We start from the raw sequence: 21,603 nt of genomic DNA, 5'->3' as shown, positions 1-21,603 counted from the left end.
TGGGGGATTTTTTAATTCGCGTTCTAAGGCACAGAGGTCAGCTCACAGAGGGGGGATGGTACAGTTAGCTTCCAACACTTGATGCTGCTGCCCATTTCGGAGCCCTATTAGAAATCACTTTGTGGTAGCCATCGTCGGCACGGCATAGATGCTTGGAAAACGACTCAAAAGTCAAAGACTAGACTAGACTAATCGTTGTAATATTTTCTATGTTTCAAATCACTTGATCGCAGATGTAACAGAACCCTCATCAATTTGACGAACCGGATAACCTCGCAAAGTTCATGCTCGTCTTTTTGCGCAAGTGAAACCGAACGTTATAGATAGATAGATAGGTAGATAGGCGTCATTTAAACACTTTTTGTTATCAAGATTTTGTCCCCACCACTTTTGACAATTGAAAATAAAATGTCTTTAATACATGGCTACGCTTGACAGGGCGATAGGACAGTGAGTGGTGATTCATTTTCACCATTGACTAGACCTATAGCTACGCAAAATAAAGTTCTAGCAACTAGATACTCGTGTTCATGTTGATTCAGAGATAGGCATAGGCCTACCGTTGGCTACTGTACGTCAAGCTAGACTGCATTTTATCATGTGGCCCAGCTGACTGTCAATAAGGGACAGTCGTCAGTATGCATGTCAGAAGTTTTGATCGTACGTTTCAAGTGTATGCCGCGAATATCAAATAAACTCGACTGACTGAATCCCTTATATTTTTGGCAACTGTTAAAATATTCAAAACCATGCACTGAAATATCAAAGATAATGGTAAGGCATGGTAGGCTGCTGTTCTTCGATAAACGACCAATATTTAGATTCACTGCCCGTCCTCCACTGATCAGAGTGCAATTTCGAATAGCCCACGGAACTACGATTAAAAGGTTTGCTTTGGCTACTGTATCTCATAGAGGGCCTAGACCACCTTTAAAAATGTCTCTGCCCCCCGAGAAAGTAGGTCTAAAGCCTATAGCTACATTTTCACCAATCCATATGGATTACTCCACAAACCAAAGCAAACTAACCAGCGGTGGTAATTTTCGTGGAGTTAGAATGACTACTTGGGACACAGACCGGTAGGCCTACGCGATTTCAGCATCACTCTGGCTCTGGTTTCGTTTTTTTGGGGCGAGCCGAGTCCAGAGGACATGATAGAAACCAGCAAACTCTAGCCTTCATTCTCCTCGGAATGAGCCATTTAAGTAGCCTACGAAGCTCATAAAGTAACCTAAATATAGCCTAGTAGGCCTGTGCGTTTAAAACTGGTTCTGGCGACAACAGCGCAGCAGAGTCAGAAACGCAACAGTCCTCAACATCGTTAAGATCATATAAAATGTATGTCCCCAGCACTTATTAAACCAAGCTGTAAAATAGCGTTTTGTCCCCTGAAAACTAAACTGACGCCATTGGATAGATAGATAGCTATCCAAAGAGAAATTACAGAATTACATTCATGAGGAAATAGCCTACGTCAGATTACGGAACTATTATAGAGGAGCAGTCGAACTCAATAAAACTTGTTTGCATATCATCCTCACCATTGTCAAACTCTCCAATGAAACATAAAGTGTTATTTCAATCTGCTGCTTGTGTTAATGGCAATTTTGAACTAGGCCTATGACAAATAGTTTGTTAGTTCATGCTCGTCTTTTTCGAAGTGCAGAGCCTTGCGAACATTTTCAGAGTGCCAGACTGAATTTACAAACACCCGAAAAAACAAAACAATAAAAGAGTTGTAGTGTTGCAGTCTGTAGGTGACATATAAAGAATAAAGTTTGTAATGATATCAGTCACATTTTACAGTAACATAAGGGTAATGAGCTATTCATGGTGAAGTGAACAGCTTACTTTGAAAAAATAAATAAATAAATAAAAATTGCCGTCATCTTTGGATTGGAGATACCTGTATTGTTGTGTTGTTCTATGATCAAAGAGGACACTAACTCACAGCAAATTCACAACTAAAACAACACAGCTAATATCACAACTTCGGCTTGCCACGCACTTAGGATGTTTAAGGTATCTCAACAGTATACATGTCCCAACTGTACTTAGCCCCACATGGGTAAAACCGCAGACTGCCTGTCGCAGGAGCTGAAAATAACAAATTGCACTCTCCCATCATAGGAAGGTCATTGGGAAAGTGTGAGTTTCATGTTAAAAGATGGGAGAAAAGCAAAACATGTGCCTCATTAGGCATTTCCCTATATGTACGAAAACCGCCCAAAAAAGCACATGTCTGTTTTGCGCTGAAATATTTCCGCCTGGTAAAAGCAGGTGTTAATCCAAATTACAGTTAATTGCGTCAATAGAGGAACTGTTAGACAACATTCAGAGCACCAGTTTTGCATCTTTGTACTTTGTCAAAAGCAACCTTAACTTTCATTGGCCTTTCAAATGTCTTACTTTCAAGTTATCCACTTAAACTTTTCTTCTTGCTAGATTTGACCAATCTTCCATAACCTACATGCACAAGTAGTTTGAGTAGAATTACTGCTCTTCATTATCTCCCTGGTTGTTGACATTTGATCATGTTTCACAAACAATTATAGTTACCTGGCAACAGACTGGGCTTCTGGGTAGCGGCCCAGCAAAGCCAAACATTCTGCCTTCAGAACTTTAAACCTGTGACAGGCTGGTGCAGACTCCAGTGCTCGGTCCATACAAAAAACTACCTACAAATGCACAAAATATACAAAGACTGTGAGAGAGATGCGAGTCAGAAGAGAATACATGTTGAAAAAAAAGAGACATATGTTATTAATGCAAAGAGAGATATAGGCATATTTACATAAACATGTCCATGTATGCTTTTGTCAGAACTGACATCACATGTTCACTAGCTGTGAAAATAAAGCTGCTGAACATCTATCTTTAAAAAAGAGAGCTAGGGCTAGAAACTCGTTTATCAATGCATGCTATTTCTCAAACAATCCAATCATTAAAATATACAAAACACATAAAAAGACAGTTTCCATCACGTTCCCAAGAAAAAAAGTGCAAAAAATTATAACTTTGATCATTATATTACCATTCTGAAGTCTCGTTTCTCAAAGCCAATCTCTGCCATCCTCTCATACTCCAAAATGGACTCTGCATTTTTAATCTAAAAAAGAAACAGAAAGTACATTTCCATTTTTAGGACACCATTATTACCTCCACCAAGGAGGTTATGTTTTCATCGGGGACCGGCGTTTGTTTGTCTGTCTGATTGTTAGCAAGATAACTCAAAAACTAATCGATGGATTTCGATGGAAATCTCAGGGAAGGTCAGAAATGACCCAAGGAAGAAACGATTACATTTCGGGAGTGATCCGTATCACCCTCGGGATTCCCGAGCCATTTATGTTTTTCGCTTAGTGGTATGGCCATGTGGTGGCAATCTGAATAGTTTAGGTTCAAATGTATGACAACTTAGGAAGAACAATACAGGCGGAGGTCTGCGCTCTCTGAGTGCTTTTCTAGTTTTACTGTAAAGCAACAGAATGCTAGTCTGGTTTTCGCCATACTAGGCTATTTTTTTTTTTTTTTTAAGATTGAACATTATTCTAGGGAGGCTGCGCTTTGTTGAGCACACTGAGGAAGGCGCTAAGCCGAAACGCGTCTGTTCAACAATAAAAAACACGTTTATGCAAAGTGCGACCTTTTTTCCTTTTCTTAGTGACAAGCTCCGCCAGATTGTTCCCCAGTCCGCCCCACTGAAAAATGTAATTGACATCTATAGACGTCATTGGCAGTCAATGGTTGTGTTTAAATTGATGTCTATAGACGTCATTGGCGGCCAATGACTTAATGTGGAATGTTTCCAAATATGGAAATAAAATTATTACAACTATTCTGCACTTTATTCACTTGTTTTAATACACTGCCATTTATTTGAACACAACTATACACAGATAAAAGTGTTATGTGAGGACCACTAATTGAGTTGAAATATGATGTCTAACTACTCTTTGAAAAGATGACTTACCTCCTGCTGAGCCTGAGCATTGTCAGGTTCAAGTTCAAGAACCCTCTGGAAACAACGACTGGCTGCCATGGCATTCCCAAGTGACAAGTGGCACTTACCCTCACGGAGGTGACCCTGGGTGACAACATTACATTTTGCAGTCTATATATGTTCAAAAGACCTCATAGTTTGAACTCAATTTATGATTTAAGGATGGCACAGTACAGTACATTATCGAACCAAACAGTACACCCCCTATGGTATGATTCACAGACATGAACTGCAATGATACAGAATGTCTGTCATTTTCAATTATTTACAAAAAGAAATAGGCCCACCACTGTTTTCTTTTCCGATGTGAGGGCAACAATGGCAAGGGCAAACACATACCTGTTTTTTTGTTGTTTTTATCAAGAGCACAAATCAGTAAGCAAAGTCAGGTTAGACCTAGCTACACCTCATTTAGTTAATGCAGCAGTTTTGTAGTCTGAATTCTTGCTGTTAGCATTAGGGTAGCAACAGAAAGACAAATGCTGAAATGTTCCTGTATTTTGGGTAAACCCAGGAAATCTCCCTTAAATTTTCAACGCTCAATGATGACCGCTATGTAAAGAACATTTGATAAAGAAAACACACCAACTTCACTTGCTTTCCATCCAGCCTGCCTTGACGTCGTACTGCTTGTCGACAAACTGCACCATAAAGGTAGCCTAATATGGATGTACTATAAAATTATAAATGTGTGTTAGGCCTACATTGTCCCCGCTCACTCACATTCAGCCAGGCAAGTGAATTCTAAGAAATTAAAAGACACTCCTAGCTCTCTCCACGGATACTTCCAGAGCAATTGCAAGTTACCCCACTGTACACTGTAGTCTGCTAGACTAGTCGGCCACACAGTCATTTTCATGGATTTCTTTATATCAAAGTCTTGAATTTTTCTAATAATTAACAATAAGAGTATTTAGATACCGACACTGTGTTCCAAACACCATGCTATCGACCGAACCGTGGGCACAACATACTGTTCCATCCATAATGCAATGATAATTCATAAAGCTTTGCTTATTTTCAACTAAATGATTTTCATGCCTGCATTTTCTCCATCGAACCACAGAAACCTACTTAATGTCACCAAACCACAGCGGCCCAAGAACAGTTTTACAGTAGAACTTGTATTACCTAGCTTAGTTTGAAGCTGGGGTAGCAAGATGGGTATACTTTCAACTCTACTCAAAATGTTAGAAAATCTTTGCAGTGACTTTACCTTCACAAATGTGTCATCAAGTCTAACAGCCTGCTGGGAGTCTTCCAGTGCCTCTCTAAAACGACTCAACATCATCAAAGTGGCAGCACGATTACCATAATAACTTGCATTCTTCGGGCACATGTCTGTTATAAACAAGCAAATAGAAATAAACAATTGAATATTGTCAGATTAACCTTACTATGTCTCAATTATTTTATATAAAAATGCCCTCCTCCTCTGGTTTTGGTGCTACCCTGATCTCTGGCAGCAGTGCAGCTACAGCACAATAAGTAGATGCAACATATTGGGTACTGAAATGTTCATAAGAATCCATAGAATCTTCATGTTGTATCCAATTAGTGTTGCAGATGTATAGCCTATCATACACAACCAACAAAGTAAATGCAAAAATATAGACTTTTGTGCAATTATTCCATATTTTGTGTAGTCATTCTTTATCAGAACACCTGACATACAATCCAAAGAGTCTAAAAGAAACCTCAGAGTGCTACCTTTCATTTGAGACCAGGATTATGCTGCTACACAAAGGGGTTCATGTGCAGTAAGCATTTGATTGTCAGTATGCATTTTGGATAGACAAAAGTCTATGGGGCATTTTAAAAATGAATGAGCATACCTTGGCAAATAATAGACCTCTGAAGTTCACCTACAAAAAGGGTCCAAAGCTGCCATCTTTGCCCATATAAGGAGATCCGGGAGTTAATTGAGGCCGTCATCATCCCCGCGAGAGTTTAACAGGTGTGATAATTGAATATCCCCATGTTATTTCCCCATAAAAAAAATCTATGGGAACCAAGAAATAGCCCTACCCCGAAGAGGTTTCATGAACTCACTTAAAAATTCTGTACTGCTTATGGGGACATTATGGTCTACAAGGCTCTGGTCAGTTTGACATATTTCATAGCAGTGTCACAGCGATTCAGATAAAGATCCTTAACATTGGATGAAAAGATGAGATAATGACTTTTTCCCCATAAATGTAAACATCCACCACTCAAATCATAAAAAAAATACCCAGAAAGATGTGTGGCTAAATGGATGTTAATTAGGGGCATCACAATTCTCCAAATCTTTTTTTTATGTTATTTACTTTTTTTTGGCCTTTTCCTATTCTGTTTCGAGGGGCTTTTATTTTGAAAGCCCTTTTGATTTTGAAAGCGTTTCAACCGTGAGGTTGTAAAACAGAACAAACATTTATATAGACGTGAACATAGTAAATTGAAACAACACAGAATGATAATTTGATTGTTTGTCCACAACCAGAAGACACCCAAGGTTATTGTTCATGGAATATGTGGTCATCAATTTACATTTTAAGGCTTTTTAAGTCATTTTGGACAGTAACTACATCATCTCTTAACTTGCTAAGTTGAGTAGCCTAAGTTAATGTCAGGCTAATTGACATGAATGAATGACATACAGAGTGCAAATTCAGAGTAGCAAGAGGGGCTTCGGTTTGGTCAGTTGATGTGTATTTTCTGACTGACTGCAGCCTAAAATTAGTGTCGACACCGCAGTTCATCAAGTATGCTTACATCTTGGCATACATGCTGGATTGGTGGCTACATCCGTCACTTCTCGTCACACCACCTTTGAGTTTTAAGTCGAGATTGAGATGTAATTTTGATCAATTTCAACTTAAAATCAAAATTGTGACACCCTGTTTGAATACCAGTGTTTCCCCTACAATGTATTCCCCTACAACTCTGCTGGATTTTCAGCACCACTGCAAAATCTTCACTTGATTAGTAATGTCACAACAATTGCACATTGTAAAAGCACAACTGCCAATATCATCGTTGAAATTGTTTTCTGAAAGTTGTCAGGCCTACGGTTACGTTTCAGGCTATTCAGTTTACTGTGCTCCAGTAAAATCTTTAGTCAAGGAGTAGCCTACTTGTCACAGAAATGTCACACCGCATATCACATGAACGAGTGAAATCTAGGCTTTCCCATTGTTGAGATAAATGGCTCGCCAGAATATTATCATTGAACTTGCCTGAATCATATTTACATTCTGCAGTGTACACAGCCCTATGCACCCATTGGTCTCTGTGAAATATCTTACGAACTCATTCAATGCATGGCAACCTGTATATTAAAATAAACAGCAGACCTTACCTCATATGAGCATGTAAAGCATGTCTCTACAAAAAGTGGTAGCTGAGTAATACGGTTTTGAAATTTTGGCCCTAAAATCTCCAATTTAGGGCTGAAATTATAACATATTTTTAAGTTAACTATTATGTCAGTACAAACATTTTTGTACATTGCTTAGTCATAGAGTATCCCACCACCATGGTATATGGTCAGATTCCAGACAATCTGCACACAGACACATACAAATATATTTCTACTGGGTTACTTGACATTAATGCAATAAAAAACAAAGACAGCCCCTAGCACCACTGCTGGAAAGATTTCTAGGGGGAAACACTGAATACCATGGTAATGATGATATTGACATTACCGTAAGCCAGATAGATATGCTGTAATATGTTATGATTTTAATACCTCGCCACAAAAAGGAAATGTGTCAAAGTCTCAATGCATTGAATAAATGGTCTGAATTATATTTGGCACTGTGTCTCAATATTTTTTATATATTTGTTGTCTGACATTTTTGCATAGTAGCTGCCTAATAAAATGTAGATTGCATTGCCTATTACAGCTGTATATAGAACATACGATTTCATGTGCACCAGTGTGCCCAGTGCAAATTGGTCGGACTTCACCCATTTTTGGTTGCATATGTGAGCCCCAGCAGATATTAGCAGTGGAAACACCTAAAAATGTTTTTGGTGGTTCTGTTTTGGTGGATATGCAATAGAGAGGGGAAGTGAAAACCAGCGCCCCAAGCGGTTGCGTTCCTATCGAAGAGCAGCTCCAATGTTAAGTCCCATAGACCGATTTTTCAAATAAATACTACACTATACCAGCGATCTTATCCACCAAAAATATTTCAGTCTGCATACTGTAATAATCTACTAACTGTGAAAATGTCAGACCCTATTTCACCTTATCTTAAAAAAAACGCAATTGCTCTTTTCATCTCATAAATGGACTACACCTTCAAGTGACGTGACTTTACCCTTCCACGTTACTCACCTAGCATGGTTTGTTTATTAGCCTGTTAGCATTGACAATTACACTTGCTGCCAGCTCTTGTGTGAGTAGGAGCACAACACAAGTTATCATAACATAAAAGGTAATAACCTTGCTCTCTGTCATTACAAAAATATGTAGAGCCAGTTTAGCAAATTGCCGTTTTGATCAGTTGGCGACGAAGCGCCCAAACTGGTGACGTCACATGCTACTGCAGTTCGTTATCACCATGTTACAAAGAAACTCAAAACAATTAAACTGATCCTAAAAAATAAAGTATGACCACTAGAAGCAATAGAGCTGACCTCAATGCATAGCATATGGAAGGCATTTCACGAAGTTCCCATTGTGGGGCGAGATATTTTTTCTAAAAGAAAATCCCATCCACTCACGCTAGCCTCTAGGAACGCAACCAGTAGGGGGTGATGAGATCACTTTCCCTCCCTATGATGACTTAAATGTGTGACATTTCAGGAAGAAAAAAAAAAGAATCTCATGGGCCCTCTCTGAATGTTTAACACTGTAAAGCGCCATTTGAAACTGATATTGAAAGTTTACTGAAATCTAAAAATGAGGACGTTATTATACATCTATGACCAAGATGACCAAATTCAACTAACAAAAACTTACCAATTGCTTTTGTGTAGTAGTTGAAAGCTTCTGTGTAGTCCTTCTTTACATAGTAGGCATTGCCTTGCTCTTTAAACACCTCTGCTTCCCTAGAAATCAATATGCAAAGCAAATACAAAGTTATTAATCATGAGTACCGTGTGGTGCAATGCAATACAATCTGATGTCTCTAAACACATTTAATGTAGTCATTCCCTATAAATGAAAGTAAGCCTATTCTATAAAGATGGCATTGCATTCAAATAAATAAAGTTCAGAAAAAAAGACATTCTTGATCCTTCCTGGTGTGGAAAAAAGACACAGTAAAGGAAACCCAGATTCTTGTGGCTTAATTAATTATAGGGATGCATGACAGCAACGGTATCTGCAGATGAACAATTCTGCAGATGTGCCTGGCCGATAAGGTGACCTGTTAAGTATGTGCAAGCGAAGCAAATGTTTAAGTTTCTCTGTACGACAACAACATAGTCTACTTCAACATGTTAGCTGTGTGGCAGTATTTAAAAACTAGAAATGTGCATCTCCGCGGAGGAGCTGCAAGAGTGGGCTTGCTCACAAGGGGGCAGTGTTGTAAACGCCTGAACAGTCCCTTATTCATTTCAATGGGACCGAAAACCGGAGAAAAACGGGAATACCGGAGAAACGGCAACCGGCAGCCACCCGAAAATAACTGGCAGGATACACCGGGCCTGATTTTTTAGTGTTGGAACCGCGTCGATAGCTAAAATGCTCTAGGAGAAGAGACGTTCTCAAAGAGTGGGTGAACGGAATAATAAATAATAAAGAAGTAAGCTTAAGAAGAACAATAGTGGGCCTTGCTGTGCAGCAAACCCACTAAAGGCCCTTTTCCACCGACAGAGAACCGGCTCCATTCCCATTCGCGAACCAACATTTGAACCGATTGTCGTGTTTCCACCAAACAAAAGCCGATTCGGAACGTGGCACCTTGGTTGGGAAGTCGAACCAAAAAATACTCGTTTTTTCTTGCGAACCTGAGTGGGCGTGTCATGTGCCATTCAGTGGGGGAGTTTTCCGTCCATATCAACTGTTGCCATGAGTAAACAAAACGATTCAACTAGCATTACACTGCAGACGTTGACGTTAAACAGCTAGTTTCTGCCGTTTTTCATGGGAGAACTGGTCATATCACTCTCCCGTTTATGCATCTCATTAACTTTTGCTTTTGCATGCACCACCCATTGTTGATGACGCATCCTTGGTTTGGTTCAAAACTGGTGTAAATGCGGGCCGGTTCACTAGATAGCACTACGGTTCAAATAATTCTGAACGGCACCAGTTCAACACCAGGTTCGTTTTTGGTGGAAAAACGCCTTGATTGACCTTTCGCCAGGAGCGTTCTAATCACGCCCCCCTGTATTGTGGGAGAATTCTGCCGTCAAGTCCGACATTCTGTCCGACATCAGCTGGCTAGTAAACACCAAAAGTAACGCAATGATGGACTTTAGAAAGTTAAGCAATATACCAGATGACATTATCTTATCATATCTTGAATCCAGCATATCCTTAACGAAAAAGAAAAAGGCATATGGATTCATATCGGGATCATAGGCCTATAGCGTCAAAATGTACAAAAATATAGTAGCCTACAGGTAAAATCTTTGTCGATAGTCTTACTTGTTATTAGCGGCTAGCTTAACTCTTAACGGCCTAGCAAGTGTCAACAAGGGTAGGACATACATACGTTGATATTAGCTTAAACTAACTGTTGGCGTCTGCTGACTATCCTGTCATAAGTATCGCAGGCTATGTCACGCATAATGACCATCAATGCATAACGATTTTGTTTCAGTGGTGATGGCAGCTGCTCTCGTGTCAATGCTGTGTTATACCAACTCGAACAGTGGAAAATAAGTGGCATAAAAGATGTCCCTACCCTACTGTCTTCGACAAGTATGCCCCAGCAATGGGACAAGCCACGTGGAGAAAATATATTATCAGAATCCGTCTCACAGATGGTTATTTCCAAACCGTTCGATCGAGGAAAAGGCGCCCCGTAGCCTAATGGCCAAGGTTATAGGTATTATCAATGAACATAATAAGCACAACGTTAATGCAGAGGTGGCATCCCAAGTTTAAATTAGGTTTGCAACATGACATTACTGTAAAGAAAACAGAGCCACATGTTGTTGAAGAGTATCATTTTTAATGTCAGACCAAGGGCCATTTAAAAACACACAGGCATGACCAACAATATACATAAATAAATATAAAGGTGTTTTGTGTTTCTTAAGTCAATATATGTACAAAATGATTAGTGCTCAAGCAATGGGCAAAAACTGTAAATTAAAGACCCATGCTTAAACTAAAGTAACACAACTTGAAGTGTTGTTGCCATAATCTCAAACACATGCACCTATACCTTAAAACAAAAGTGCTGCTTTGCAGTCTAGTTGCAATTCTGCAACACACTTACTCCTTTATGCGACACACTTGGTCCTGCATACTACTCTCTATGTCATACATAAGACAGTTTGTTCAAAAATTAAATCTCAGAGTACCATTTGTTAAACACATGTATCCAAAATACAAAACACATCGGGTAATTGCAACCTCTCAAATACACACTTGAAGGCACTTTCTTGCAAAACTGAACACCAATCAGCCAGCTAAAAAAAGCCCTCAGTTTAGCCATTGTGAATGCTGATGTGAATAGTATATTTCCCAGTGTTGTGTGATGTTTACTTGTGTGTAGAGTTGTGGCACAATGAGCGAAGTTTTGCTAAATGTATTCAAGCAAATGTTTTATATAAAGTAGACTAGTGTGTTCCTCCTGATCTGAAAGTGTATGCATATGATGCAAGTGTGTTTCATTTTGTCACCAGAGTTATATATAAGGATTGTTAGGTTTGGAATTTACATACTGATAGTAGAGTTTCAATTTTACATAGATGTGAAAGGTATATTTTCTAGTGTGCCGTTATGTTATTGTGTGTAGAGTTTTGGCACAGTAAGCAAAGTTTTGCAAAATGTGTTCATGCAACGGGCAAAAAACTGTAAATAGCACAGTTCATGGTGTCCTGGGTGTGTGGAGTAGGGTCCAGGGCGTGTGGAGTAGGGTCCTGGGTGTGTGGAGTAGTGTCCTGGGTGTGTGGAGTAGGGTCCTGGGTGTGTGGAGCAGGGTCCTGGGTGTGTGGAGTAGGGTCCAGGGCGTGTGGAGTAGGGTCCTGGGTGTGTGGAGTAGTGTCCAGGGCGTGTGGAGTAGGGTCCTGGGTGTGTGGAGCAGTGTCCTGGGTGTGTGGAGTAGGGTCCAGGGCGTATGGAGTAGTGTCCTGGGTGTGTGGAGTAGGCTCCTGATGCACCATGATGACCCTATGCAGATGGATATATCCATAAATGTTACTGTTAACAGTAGGCCTATGTGATTGAGATTTGTACCACAGTATCTTTAATAAAGAAATCATCTGTGATTGAAAGACATCCTTACCTTATGGTTTCAGTAGACCTAGCCTAGTGGCACTCTTCCTGAGGGGCTGTGGCTCTCTTCGCAGCTGTGGTGGGCGCCTTACAGATGATGGGCGATCATAAGGCGATGCTGCAGAGGATCAGGGTGGTCTTGGGTCGCTTTGCCTTCAACAAAGTGCTGGTGAAAGATGATAGAAATGCTGAGTTTACATGGTAAAGAACCACACATATAAAATATCCCACATCAACTTTCTTTGCAACTCACAAAGCTTTAAAATCAGTGTACAGTTTTACTGCCATGGTAGCCTCTGCTAGCTGGGAGATTACTGTTGACACGTTTAGATTAAGTCGCTAACCTGTTTTGGTAAATTACACAGACATTTGAATTAGCTAATATCCAATATCTAATGGTTATCGTTAAAACAAAACTTCTGACGATACAAGCGATAGCATAGCCTAAGTTTAAAGTTAACGCTAACGTTGTTAGGACATATTGATAACGTTAGTAACAGCAACTGTCTAGCCTCTAGTTAGCTACAACTAGCGCTAACAAGTAACAACTATAATGTTCGAGTTTACCTTAATGCCACACCATGATGTACAAAAACATTAATCTGTCCTACATCGATATAGAATTGAAACGACTTACCTTTGAGCAAACGTAGAAATGTTTCTGGTAGCTGTGCCGTGATTTCTTAATGTGCTGACGTTCAGCTGTTGATGTGGTTGTCCGCATAACTTTATCCAACGTAACCATTTTTCTATTTTTTTTCGGGAAAGGGACTAAATCGACGTTTTCAACCCAGTCCTTGTATCTGCAGTCAGTGTTGCCATAACAACACCGTTTAACCATTTTGAAGGGGGGAAACCGAATCAGCTGAGACAATAAATGAAAGGTTAACAGCTGTGTTGTTGCTGTGATGTCGGACAGAACGGCGGACATCCATGAGCTCGGTATTAGAAGCGTTCTGATTGGTCAGATTGTCTGTCAATCAAACACTGGCGAAAGGTCAATTACAGAAACTGATAACATAATGGCTATTTGCACAAGTGATGCGATGAGGGCTAACATGACACTAAAAAGTACCAACTTAATTACAGATCTTAAGAGCCATCATTCTGAACTCCACAAAGAGTTTCTGAAAAGTAAACCAGAAAAAACAGCTAACAGAACTAAAACAGTGGTGACACATTGCTAAGCTTTTGTTTACAATGGTAATCAGTTTCTGAAGTGTGTAACGTTAGTTAGCAAGCTAGCTAGTATGAGTTTTATGAAGTCCAGACCTAAGGCTAGCTGTAAAGTTACTAGCCTATGTGTTGTAGCTCTCATTAATTTCACTCTACAGCGCGACATTTTAAGTTTACAGGGTAACAGATGCATATCTATTCATTTGCGAACAAGGTCATATTGTATATTGTGGGTATCCCGCATATTCTTTTTATTTCACACACCTTAATGATTCTAATGAGAGAGATTCCCGCACACATAAGTGCCTTGACAACGTCAATCTAATAATGGATCAGTGTGAATGCTACCTTCTGTTCTCAATGTTACTTGAATTGAACCGTTACTGATTGACCCACCTCCCCCCCGTAGTCTACAAAAAAAAAAACTGACAAAAAAACAGCAGACGCACAGGCAGTTCACACACGCGGGCGCACATCCACTCTCTAAAAACGCAGTAACATTACAACCATGTAAACATGGACCGCTGGCTAAAGCGTGGAAGTGCAATGGCACTGACATGCATTGACAGAGGCACTTCCGCGGAGGATCTTCCTCCCTTTGGCCATTCATTTCAATGATATTCACGAGCTGCGGGGCCCGTCTGGAGAGGTTATTATGGGCACTAAGTGTGCGGGAATCTCCCAAATTAGAATCATTAAGGTGCGGGAAATGAAAAAAATATGCGGGATACCCGCAATCCCGCACACAAATTCAGGCCCCAAGTTGATCAGAAAAGCTTATACCTATGCCTTAAATATTCATCTCCTGTCTAAACAATATGCTGTGGCATATTCTAGTCACTAGGGATGTAACGGTATGAAAATATAACCCCACGGTTATAGTGACCAAAATTATCACCATCACAGTATTTTTAAAAATATCTGTTCAATATGGCAAGAAGGCACTGATAGGCCAAGCTGAAATAGTTTTTGTGGCCGTGTTTATTACTTTACAAAAATATAGGCAAAACCTTAAGTGGGATACAGATCATTCACAGCAGTGGCAATCCTAGTCTCTGCTCAACCCTCCACACACACAGAAAATGACTTGTCTTGTTTCCATTTCATATTTTGAATTCATAATTTGTATACATTTTGTTAACAATTTATAGCATTTTAGGATCTGCATAAATACTTATAGCTTAAAATATTCAGTAATTTGAATACTTATAACAGGGGTGGTATATAGATCTAATTGAGAGACTGTCACTTTAAGGGTTTCATTCAGTTTTAGGAAAATAGTCACGCATAGTTCAAGGATACATGTTTTCATGTAAGTAACAGCATCCCAGTCTGAGGACTCAGCAGTCTTTTGACTGCCTCAGCCGCGTTTTAAAGAGAAACTATGCAAGATTGGTGATTTTAACGTGGCAGCTTCAGCCATGCTTGGTTCGCTCTGCCTTAGGTTTCGATTTTGCCGGTCTCACGTTTTTATAGGTCTCCTTGCTAGGGTTCCGGTAAATTTCCGGAAACTTTCTGGAAATTTCCCATGGGAAGTTAAGATGGGGAATTTTGGAAATATTCAATAGTGGAAACTTTGATGGAATTGCAGGAAATTAGGGAATTAACGGGAATTTCGTTTTTTACTAGCAGCTTACATTAACCAGCCAAGACTGCCGTGAACACTGACTGAACTCAACTTGTTACAAAAATGTTTAATGAATTTATTTTAATCCTCAGTTGGCCAAAAATACCGACATTACATACATGCATGACCCCAAACCTCACAGAATAACTATGATTATTTTAAAAGTGCCAAGCTAAATCAGACCAGTAATATGACCATATGATTATTAACCATCCCATTAGAGCTTATGCAAAATTGCGTTCTCCCATTTGCATGAGGACAACAGTGATGACACGCCAAGAACTGGGCGACTCGGTTCGCAAACTTCCCCCAGTTTCCCACCAGTTATTCCCACATGAGATAACGTTTGGAATGACGTTTTCACTGGGAAAATTAGGTTTCTTATATGTCTAGTAGCCTATGTTGATTGTTGTGTGCATGTAATTGACGTGTGTGCAGGGTAGAAATTCAACTGAATTTGCATTAAATCAGGTTGTTTTAACTAACATTATGCTGAAAGATGGGTTTTTTTCCAACTACATTAAGGTCTCCGTTATATACTAACTTGCCAAATACAACATTTCCAGTTTATTCCCATTAATTCCCATTTATTCCCATTAATTCCCGTATATTCCCGTTAATTCCCATGGAAAGTTTCCAACTTTGAAAATTCCCGGAATTTTGCAACCCTACTCCTTGTGCAGTCGCGCAAAGTAGTGCCTAAACATTAGTGCCTAGCTGACTGGAAAAGATCGATCCGCAAATTTTGAATCGATATCATATTTTTTGAACGGGAATCGATATTGAATCGTGAATCTTTTTTGAACCCAGCCCTAAAAATTAGCCATTTTCACAGTAACGTCACACAATTTCCGCTTTGAAGCGTTGCTGGGTATCAGTACATCCGACGTAAGCAAAAGCTATGGTGATACGGTTACAATGCTTGAGGTAAGATTAATATTTCACATGTATTTATTATCTTCATTTTCCTTGTTATCGTTGGCGATCATTGCAGTCACGTAGCTGCCTTGATTTGAGAGTAAAGTCAGTAGCCTAATCCTTAATATATAGCAGCAACTTCAGCTAGCTTCACCGAAGGTGAAGTTGGTTTGATCTTGGATATTCGACAGATAATCAAAATAAGAAACGGTCTTTCAATGAATATCCGAATATCCAATATCAAACCAACTTCATCTTTGGTGCTAATGTTAGCTAGCTGAAGTTGCTGCTATGTATAGCAGGGGTCTCCTAACGTTAGGACTAACGTTATGTTCAGTTATCGTTTACGATCATTGCTCTTGTAGCTACCTTGATTTGAGAGTAAAGTTAAATGACGTTATGACTGCATATTGCTACCAGAGACGTACTGAAACCCAGCTGCTGACATCACGTGAAAATGGTGACTCAATTTTGAAGCACTCCTACTAGACAATTCATCCAGTTCATGTCAAAGTTAGTAACCATGATGCGAATTATGTTGTCGATTTTAAATTGTCACCTTTTTTCATATAATATAACATACTGAAATAGCGATAGGATGAATATACATATCTCATCATATAGAGAGGACATATCTCATCATATAGAGAGGACTAGGGGTGTAAATCGGAGCCTTCATGCCGATTCGATTCGATTTCGATTTCCTAGGTCAGCGATTCGATTCTTTTCGATTATTTAGAATTCCCACCGATACGATTCGATTCGATTCGATTCGATTTTTACATGATATCTATTAAGTTTAAAAAATCTAGAAAAATAGAAATAATTTGCCTTTTATTGAGAATACAGAAACAGTAGCCTATTCTATTCACATGATGTGTATGTTACAGTATAAACAGGGCCAAATGATCTTTCTACCAGCCTTTTAGTGCAGTTTCTTCCTCCACACGCTGTGACATACAGTAGGCTACCTGCTGACTGTGAGATAACCTAATACAAATTGTAGGCCCAATATATCTGCATGTGTGTAATCAATATTAGAAGATTAATTAGCTAAACGTTTAACTTTAGGTAATTTAAGTCATAGGCAGCCTTCACTGTATTGGCGATGTGAGATTAAATAGGTGTCCGTCACTTTAAGGACGTGAACTTGCGAAAACGTTCTGAAGTTGGAAAGATTTCCTGGCCGTGTCGTAGCGGTACAGGCTATGATAGTTGTCACTGTTCAAAATAAATCAGTCCACAACTGGAGGACTTTTTGAATCTGAGGAACATGCTCAGCCAAGACAGTATGGGAAACGAACACAAATCATAATCTGAAGCATGTTCAACTAACGGGATAAACGTTTCCCCAAAACTTTAAATTGATTCGTTTGGACACTCGTTTCTCCAATTCCACTTCCTCCTAATAACTGTTATTAAATAACACCTGCTACTCAGAACACAGAAATGTTCAGAACATGTAGCCTAACTTGTAAAACGAGTAGCCTAACTAAAATGTCTCTAATGCATTGGCCAAGTGTCATTGCGTATAATAATGAATGACTAACGTCACTGTTAGCGTGCTCACTTGATCTGACGAATCCATCAGCTGTTTTCCACAGGGAAAAAACGTGTGTATCAGTGAAGCTATGGTAGGCCTAACAGTGAGGGTCACTAAATGCAAAACGTAGTCCACCAACTTATGCGATGATGACAAAATTCGCAGCCTATAAACGCTTTGTTGCGGTGCTGAACGTTTACAGTGAAGCATGTATGTCAACAACCTTTTAATTCTACTCGCCAATGCAGATTTTCACTCACACTTGGCGAGTGGCAGAGGGTGACAATTTTAAACCCCTACTAGGCTATAAAGTAGAAGACAATAATGAGGATAGCGCTACCCGCAGATTAGGAGCAGGTAGTAGACTACGCATAGGAGCATATGCTGAAAATAAACAGACGGAAAAATACTAAAATAAATACATTAATCGATTATCTTGCGGACGTATCGATGCATTGAATCGTTGGCTGTAGAATCGATGCATCGATGCAAATCGATTAATATTTACACCCCTAGAGAGGACATGTGTGACAAATGTGTCATGCATTGATTGATTTGGGTCAAACCTGACAGGTTGTAAATTAATATGGTAATGACTCACATGTCTACAATGCATATAACATAGTGCCACTATTTGGTAAATTATAAAATGGCTACACTGGTGGCACATGATAGCCTACTGCACTTGTTAATGCACTTCTCCTAGGTGGTTCATCAGAATCATGTCCAAATGAGAGAACATGATGTCAAGCTGTGGTTGATGTTGAATAGAGAAGGCTTATACCGACCTAAATAAAGTTTTAACCATTATGATTTCATGGTTAGGCCATGTTACATCATACATACAGATGTCTGAACTGGTTCTGATATAGTGGATATAGTATTAAGCAGACGTTTCAGCTACACTCCATTAACTTGACTATTGGTCTACCACAGAAATTCAAACAAAACTGTCAATGTCGTTTGTTACACACTCCTTTCTTTTCCTGCATAACAAATTGCATTATATCACTGGTAGTTGGAGGCTTTCCGGTGGAGAATTCTCCATCGCTGTAAACATAGATTCGGTTCCGGAGTGGGGCGTGGCCAAAAAAGAAATAATTTGCATTAAAGAGGAACAATGCAGGATTGGCGATTTCATCTCTGGTTTCGGTTTCGTTTTTCGTTTTCGCTCGTTTTATGCTTGCATATTTCTCTGCAGAGCTTCCCCGACAGCTTTAGCGTGTATATTTATACATATATAGGCTATATATAAATATATAAATTGCAAGCATGGTTCTTCTTGTTCCTTACGCGTCTCTGACTTCCAGATGTAAACAGCAGACGATCGTTCATCAGAAAGTTGCAAGGTTGTAATAGCGGATAGGGACACTAGGGGCGGGAGGAAATGTGACTGTTTTCGATAAAACTGGTCAGTCAAGCAAAACAACGATTTCTAAGTGATTTTATGACTATGAAAAAGTTGCATAGGGTCTCTTTAAAGGCAACAGGCCACAGAAACAGTCTATTCTGAAGGGACTGAAGCTGGCAAGAATGGAGCTGCTGATGTGAAATCTAAGGGGATTTTTTTGCTAACAGCTTTGGGGATATGTTTTGTGTAACCCATAGTTGTGTAACCCAACAGAATGTTGATTTAACATAGTTTCAATGACTGTTTGCTATCTGGGTACTGACTATTCAAATGCACCCAATCTGCACAGGCTATAAGGCTGTAGGCTGTCCAAAATCGGTCCTACAATCCTGAATTGTCAGCCCAGTGTAAGTTTATCAAGCGTTTAAAATATGCTGGGTCATTCCACCTCAATTCAACAAATGCCTTCTGCTTGACCATCTCAGATTTCCTTCAGAATTTTACCACCTAAAGAGTAACCATTTAAACTAACTTGGCCAAAATATTAGATTGGTATACCTAATACATCCAGAGAAAAAAAATGTTGAACATGGTACCCTTCTGATTTTTGGCATATTGGTGCCCTCATCTAAATCTGCAGCGAAGTTCAGTTGTCATTATCTCAAAAGGTTTTCAAGCTAAAGACTTCACATTTTCTGTGAATAATGATTGCCACCTATAGATTTCACATATTCATTCGTAGGCCGTATGTGTTGATACTGACTGTGTTTCAATCTTGTGAAATCAGAAGAAAAATTGCAGATTCTTTTCAAACCCCCACATTGGGTGCCCCATTACACAATTTATGAACAAAATGTTTGGCAAATGGTTATGTCTCTCTACAGAAGTGTTTAAGCTGTCTTTGAAAAAGTAATTAAGAGGTGTCTATATAATTTTTTTGTTGGAAGTATTGTAACACAAAACTGACAAATAATCAATTTGGATGATATTGTATCTCCCCATTACAGAGGTATGACAAGCTATACCAATGAATTGAACACATCTCCAGAAAGGGTATGAAATGGGCTTTCCTGTGAAATTTCAAGATGGATTAAATGGTTACTCTTTAGATGGTAAACGTTTGAAGAAAATCTGAGATGGTCAAGCAGCAATGTTCTCTAAAATCCGTTGAATTGAGGTGGAATGACGCTCCTGTGATTAATCACAGTTGTGGTAAAACTGCAGCGGGCGGCTCTGCGCACAGATATTATTGAAAACAAAGTGCTGCAACTTCACCTCCCCTACAGTCGGAAAGTGAAAAAGCAAGCAATATGATTAGTAATGTAAATTGTAACACCGGAAGCAACTAACGTTACCACAACCATACATTAGCCTGGTGCCTTTGAATGCCACTCGGCTGCGACATCCGTTTTATCTAACGTCAGATGCTATGATACTTAAGGTTAGGTTACCTATCCTCATGAGGGGGGAAAAGGCCCCGTTTCCATTGTTCTCTCGAGTTCACAACTAAATCATTAGCCAGCTAAGACAGCTAGCGGTAGTCACCAAGTCATCATTTCCAATGTTATCTACAATCACTTGATTTACCCAACTTAGTTAACGTTAGCTGGCTAGCTAGCAAGACAGGCCAAAAACGTGTCTTCAACACGCAGTCTTCAAATACTTTTGAGAGGCTGAGGCTAGCTGACAGCTATTAACCAGGCAAACAGCATCGACACAAATCGTCTACTGAAACAGGAGTTGCTCTGCATGATTGCCAGGCCAACTCTTTGCCTTGCTACTTTTAGGCAGCCATTCAGTGGTTTAGCTTCAGCTAAAACAAGGCCACTTGGATGTTGCTAATTCACGAGCTAACGGCAACGAGTGTTGAAAACAGCAACATTCAGTGTACGCACCAACAGATATATAATGTTTTACGTTAATCTCTTTTGTTGGGAATAGCTCCTCATGTAGTATTACCTTTCCAGGTCCTCATCATCGAGTAATTCCATATCTGGATCCATGGGTACATCAAAGTCTACTGACGACATTTTGCTGTGGAAGGAATGGGGGCATGCGCTCTGTGCCTTCGCGGACGCGGACAATAATATCTGTCTGCAGAGCCTCAGTTTCAGACCCGCAGTTTGGAGGACATTACACTTGGGGCAGTTTCAACACTCAACTCAACGCATGCGCTGCCACTGCATCGGACAACAGCAGAGAACTTTTAGCCTACTGTTTTTTTGTTTGTTTGTTTGTTTATGTGTTTGTTTGTTTGTTTGTTTGTTTGTTTTTACATTTCAGAAATAGGCTACATTAAAAATGATTAATCCTATCTGAATCCTCAAGAACATCTGGAACAGCAAATTATAACTTCTAATTCAGTAAGAACATGAAATATAACGGACAAAATGTTCTTTGTAAACTTTCACCCAAACGATTTGTGACAAAGAACAACAAAATGTCGATGGCTCATCTCCTCCAATTAATAATGGGTGTTAAATATTCTAACCACTAGCAGCATGATGCAGGGCACTTTATTTCATGCGCCATGCTGCCATCTAGTGGTTATGGAATATTTAACATCCATTATAATAATTATAGTGCATGAAAATGC

The 21,603-nt window shown here is 39.5% G+C and overlaps 1 protein-coding gene and 1 long non-coding RNA gene across 2 annotated transcripts in view; both read right to left on the bottom strand.

Annotated features, from left to right (window-relative positions):
- dnajc7 (DnaJ (Hsp40) homolog, subfamily C, member 7) overlaps nt 1-21,115 on the bottom strand; it is a 53,929-nt gene extending 32,814 nt beyond the window's left edge. The window contains exons 1-6 of the mRNA XM_062533290.1: nt 20,967-21,115; nt 8,958-9,046; nt 5,220-5,344; nt 3,974-4,087; nt 3,035-3,109; nt 2,560-2,678 (exon numbers count right to left, since the gene is read on the bottom strand). Of these exons, the coding sequence (XP_062389274.1) occupies nt 2,560-2,678; nt 3,035-3,109; nt 3,974-4,087; nt 5,220-5,344; nt 8,958-9,046; nt 20,967-21,037 (593 nt within the window). The 5' untranslated portion in view covers nt 21,038-21,115. The remainder of the gene's footprint in view (nt 1-2,559; nt 2,679-3,034; nt 3,110-3,973; nt 4,088-5,219; nt 5,345-8,957; nt 9,047-20,966) is intronic.
- Nucleotides 11,102-16,282, bottom strand: LOC134077587 (uncharacterized). Its single transcript, XR_009938696.1, has 3 exons — nt 13,030-16,282; nt 12,403-12,558; nt 11,102-12,287 (listed from the first exon to the last, which is right to left on the bottom strand). It is a non-coding gene; the product is annotated as an uncharacterized LOC134077587 (long non-coding RNA).
- Nucleotides 21,116-21,603: the final 488 nt, after the last annotated feature.

Source organism: Sardina pilchardus, chromosome 3 (assembly GCF_963854185.1).
Source record: "Sardina pilchardus chromosome 3, fSarPil1.1, whole genome shotgun sequence".
NCBI lineage: Eukaryota > Metazoa > Chordata > Actinopteri > Clupeiformes > Clupeidae > Sardina > Sardina pilchardus.
Note: the sequence above shows the minus strand (reverse complement) of the source record. Positions and strands in the feature narration are given on the sequence as shown.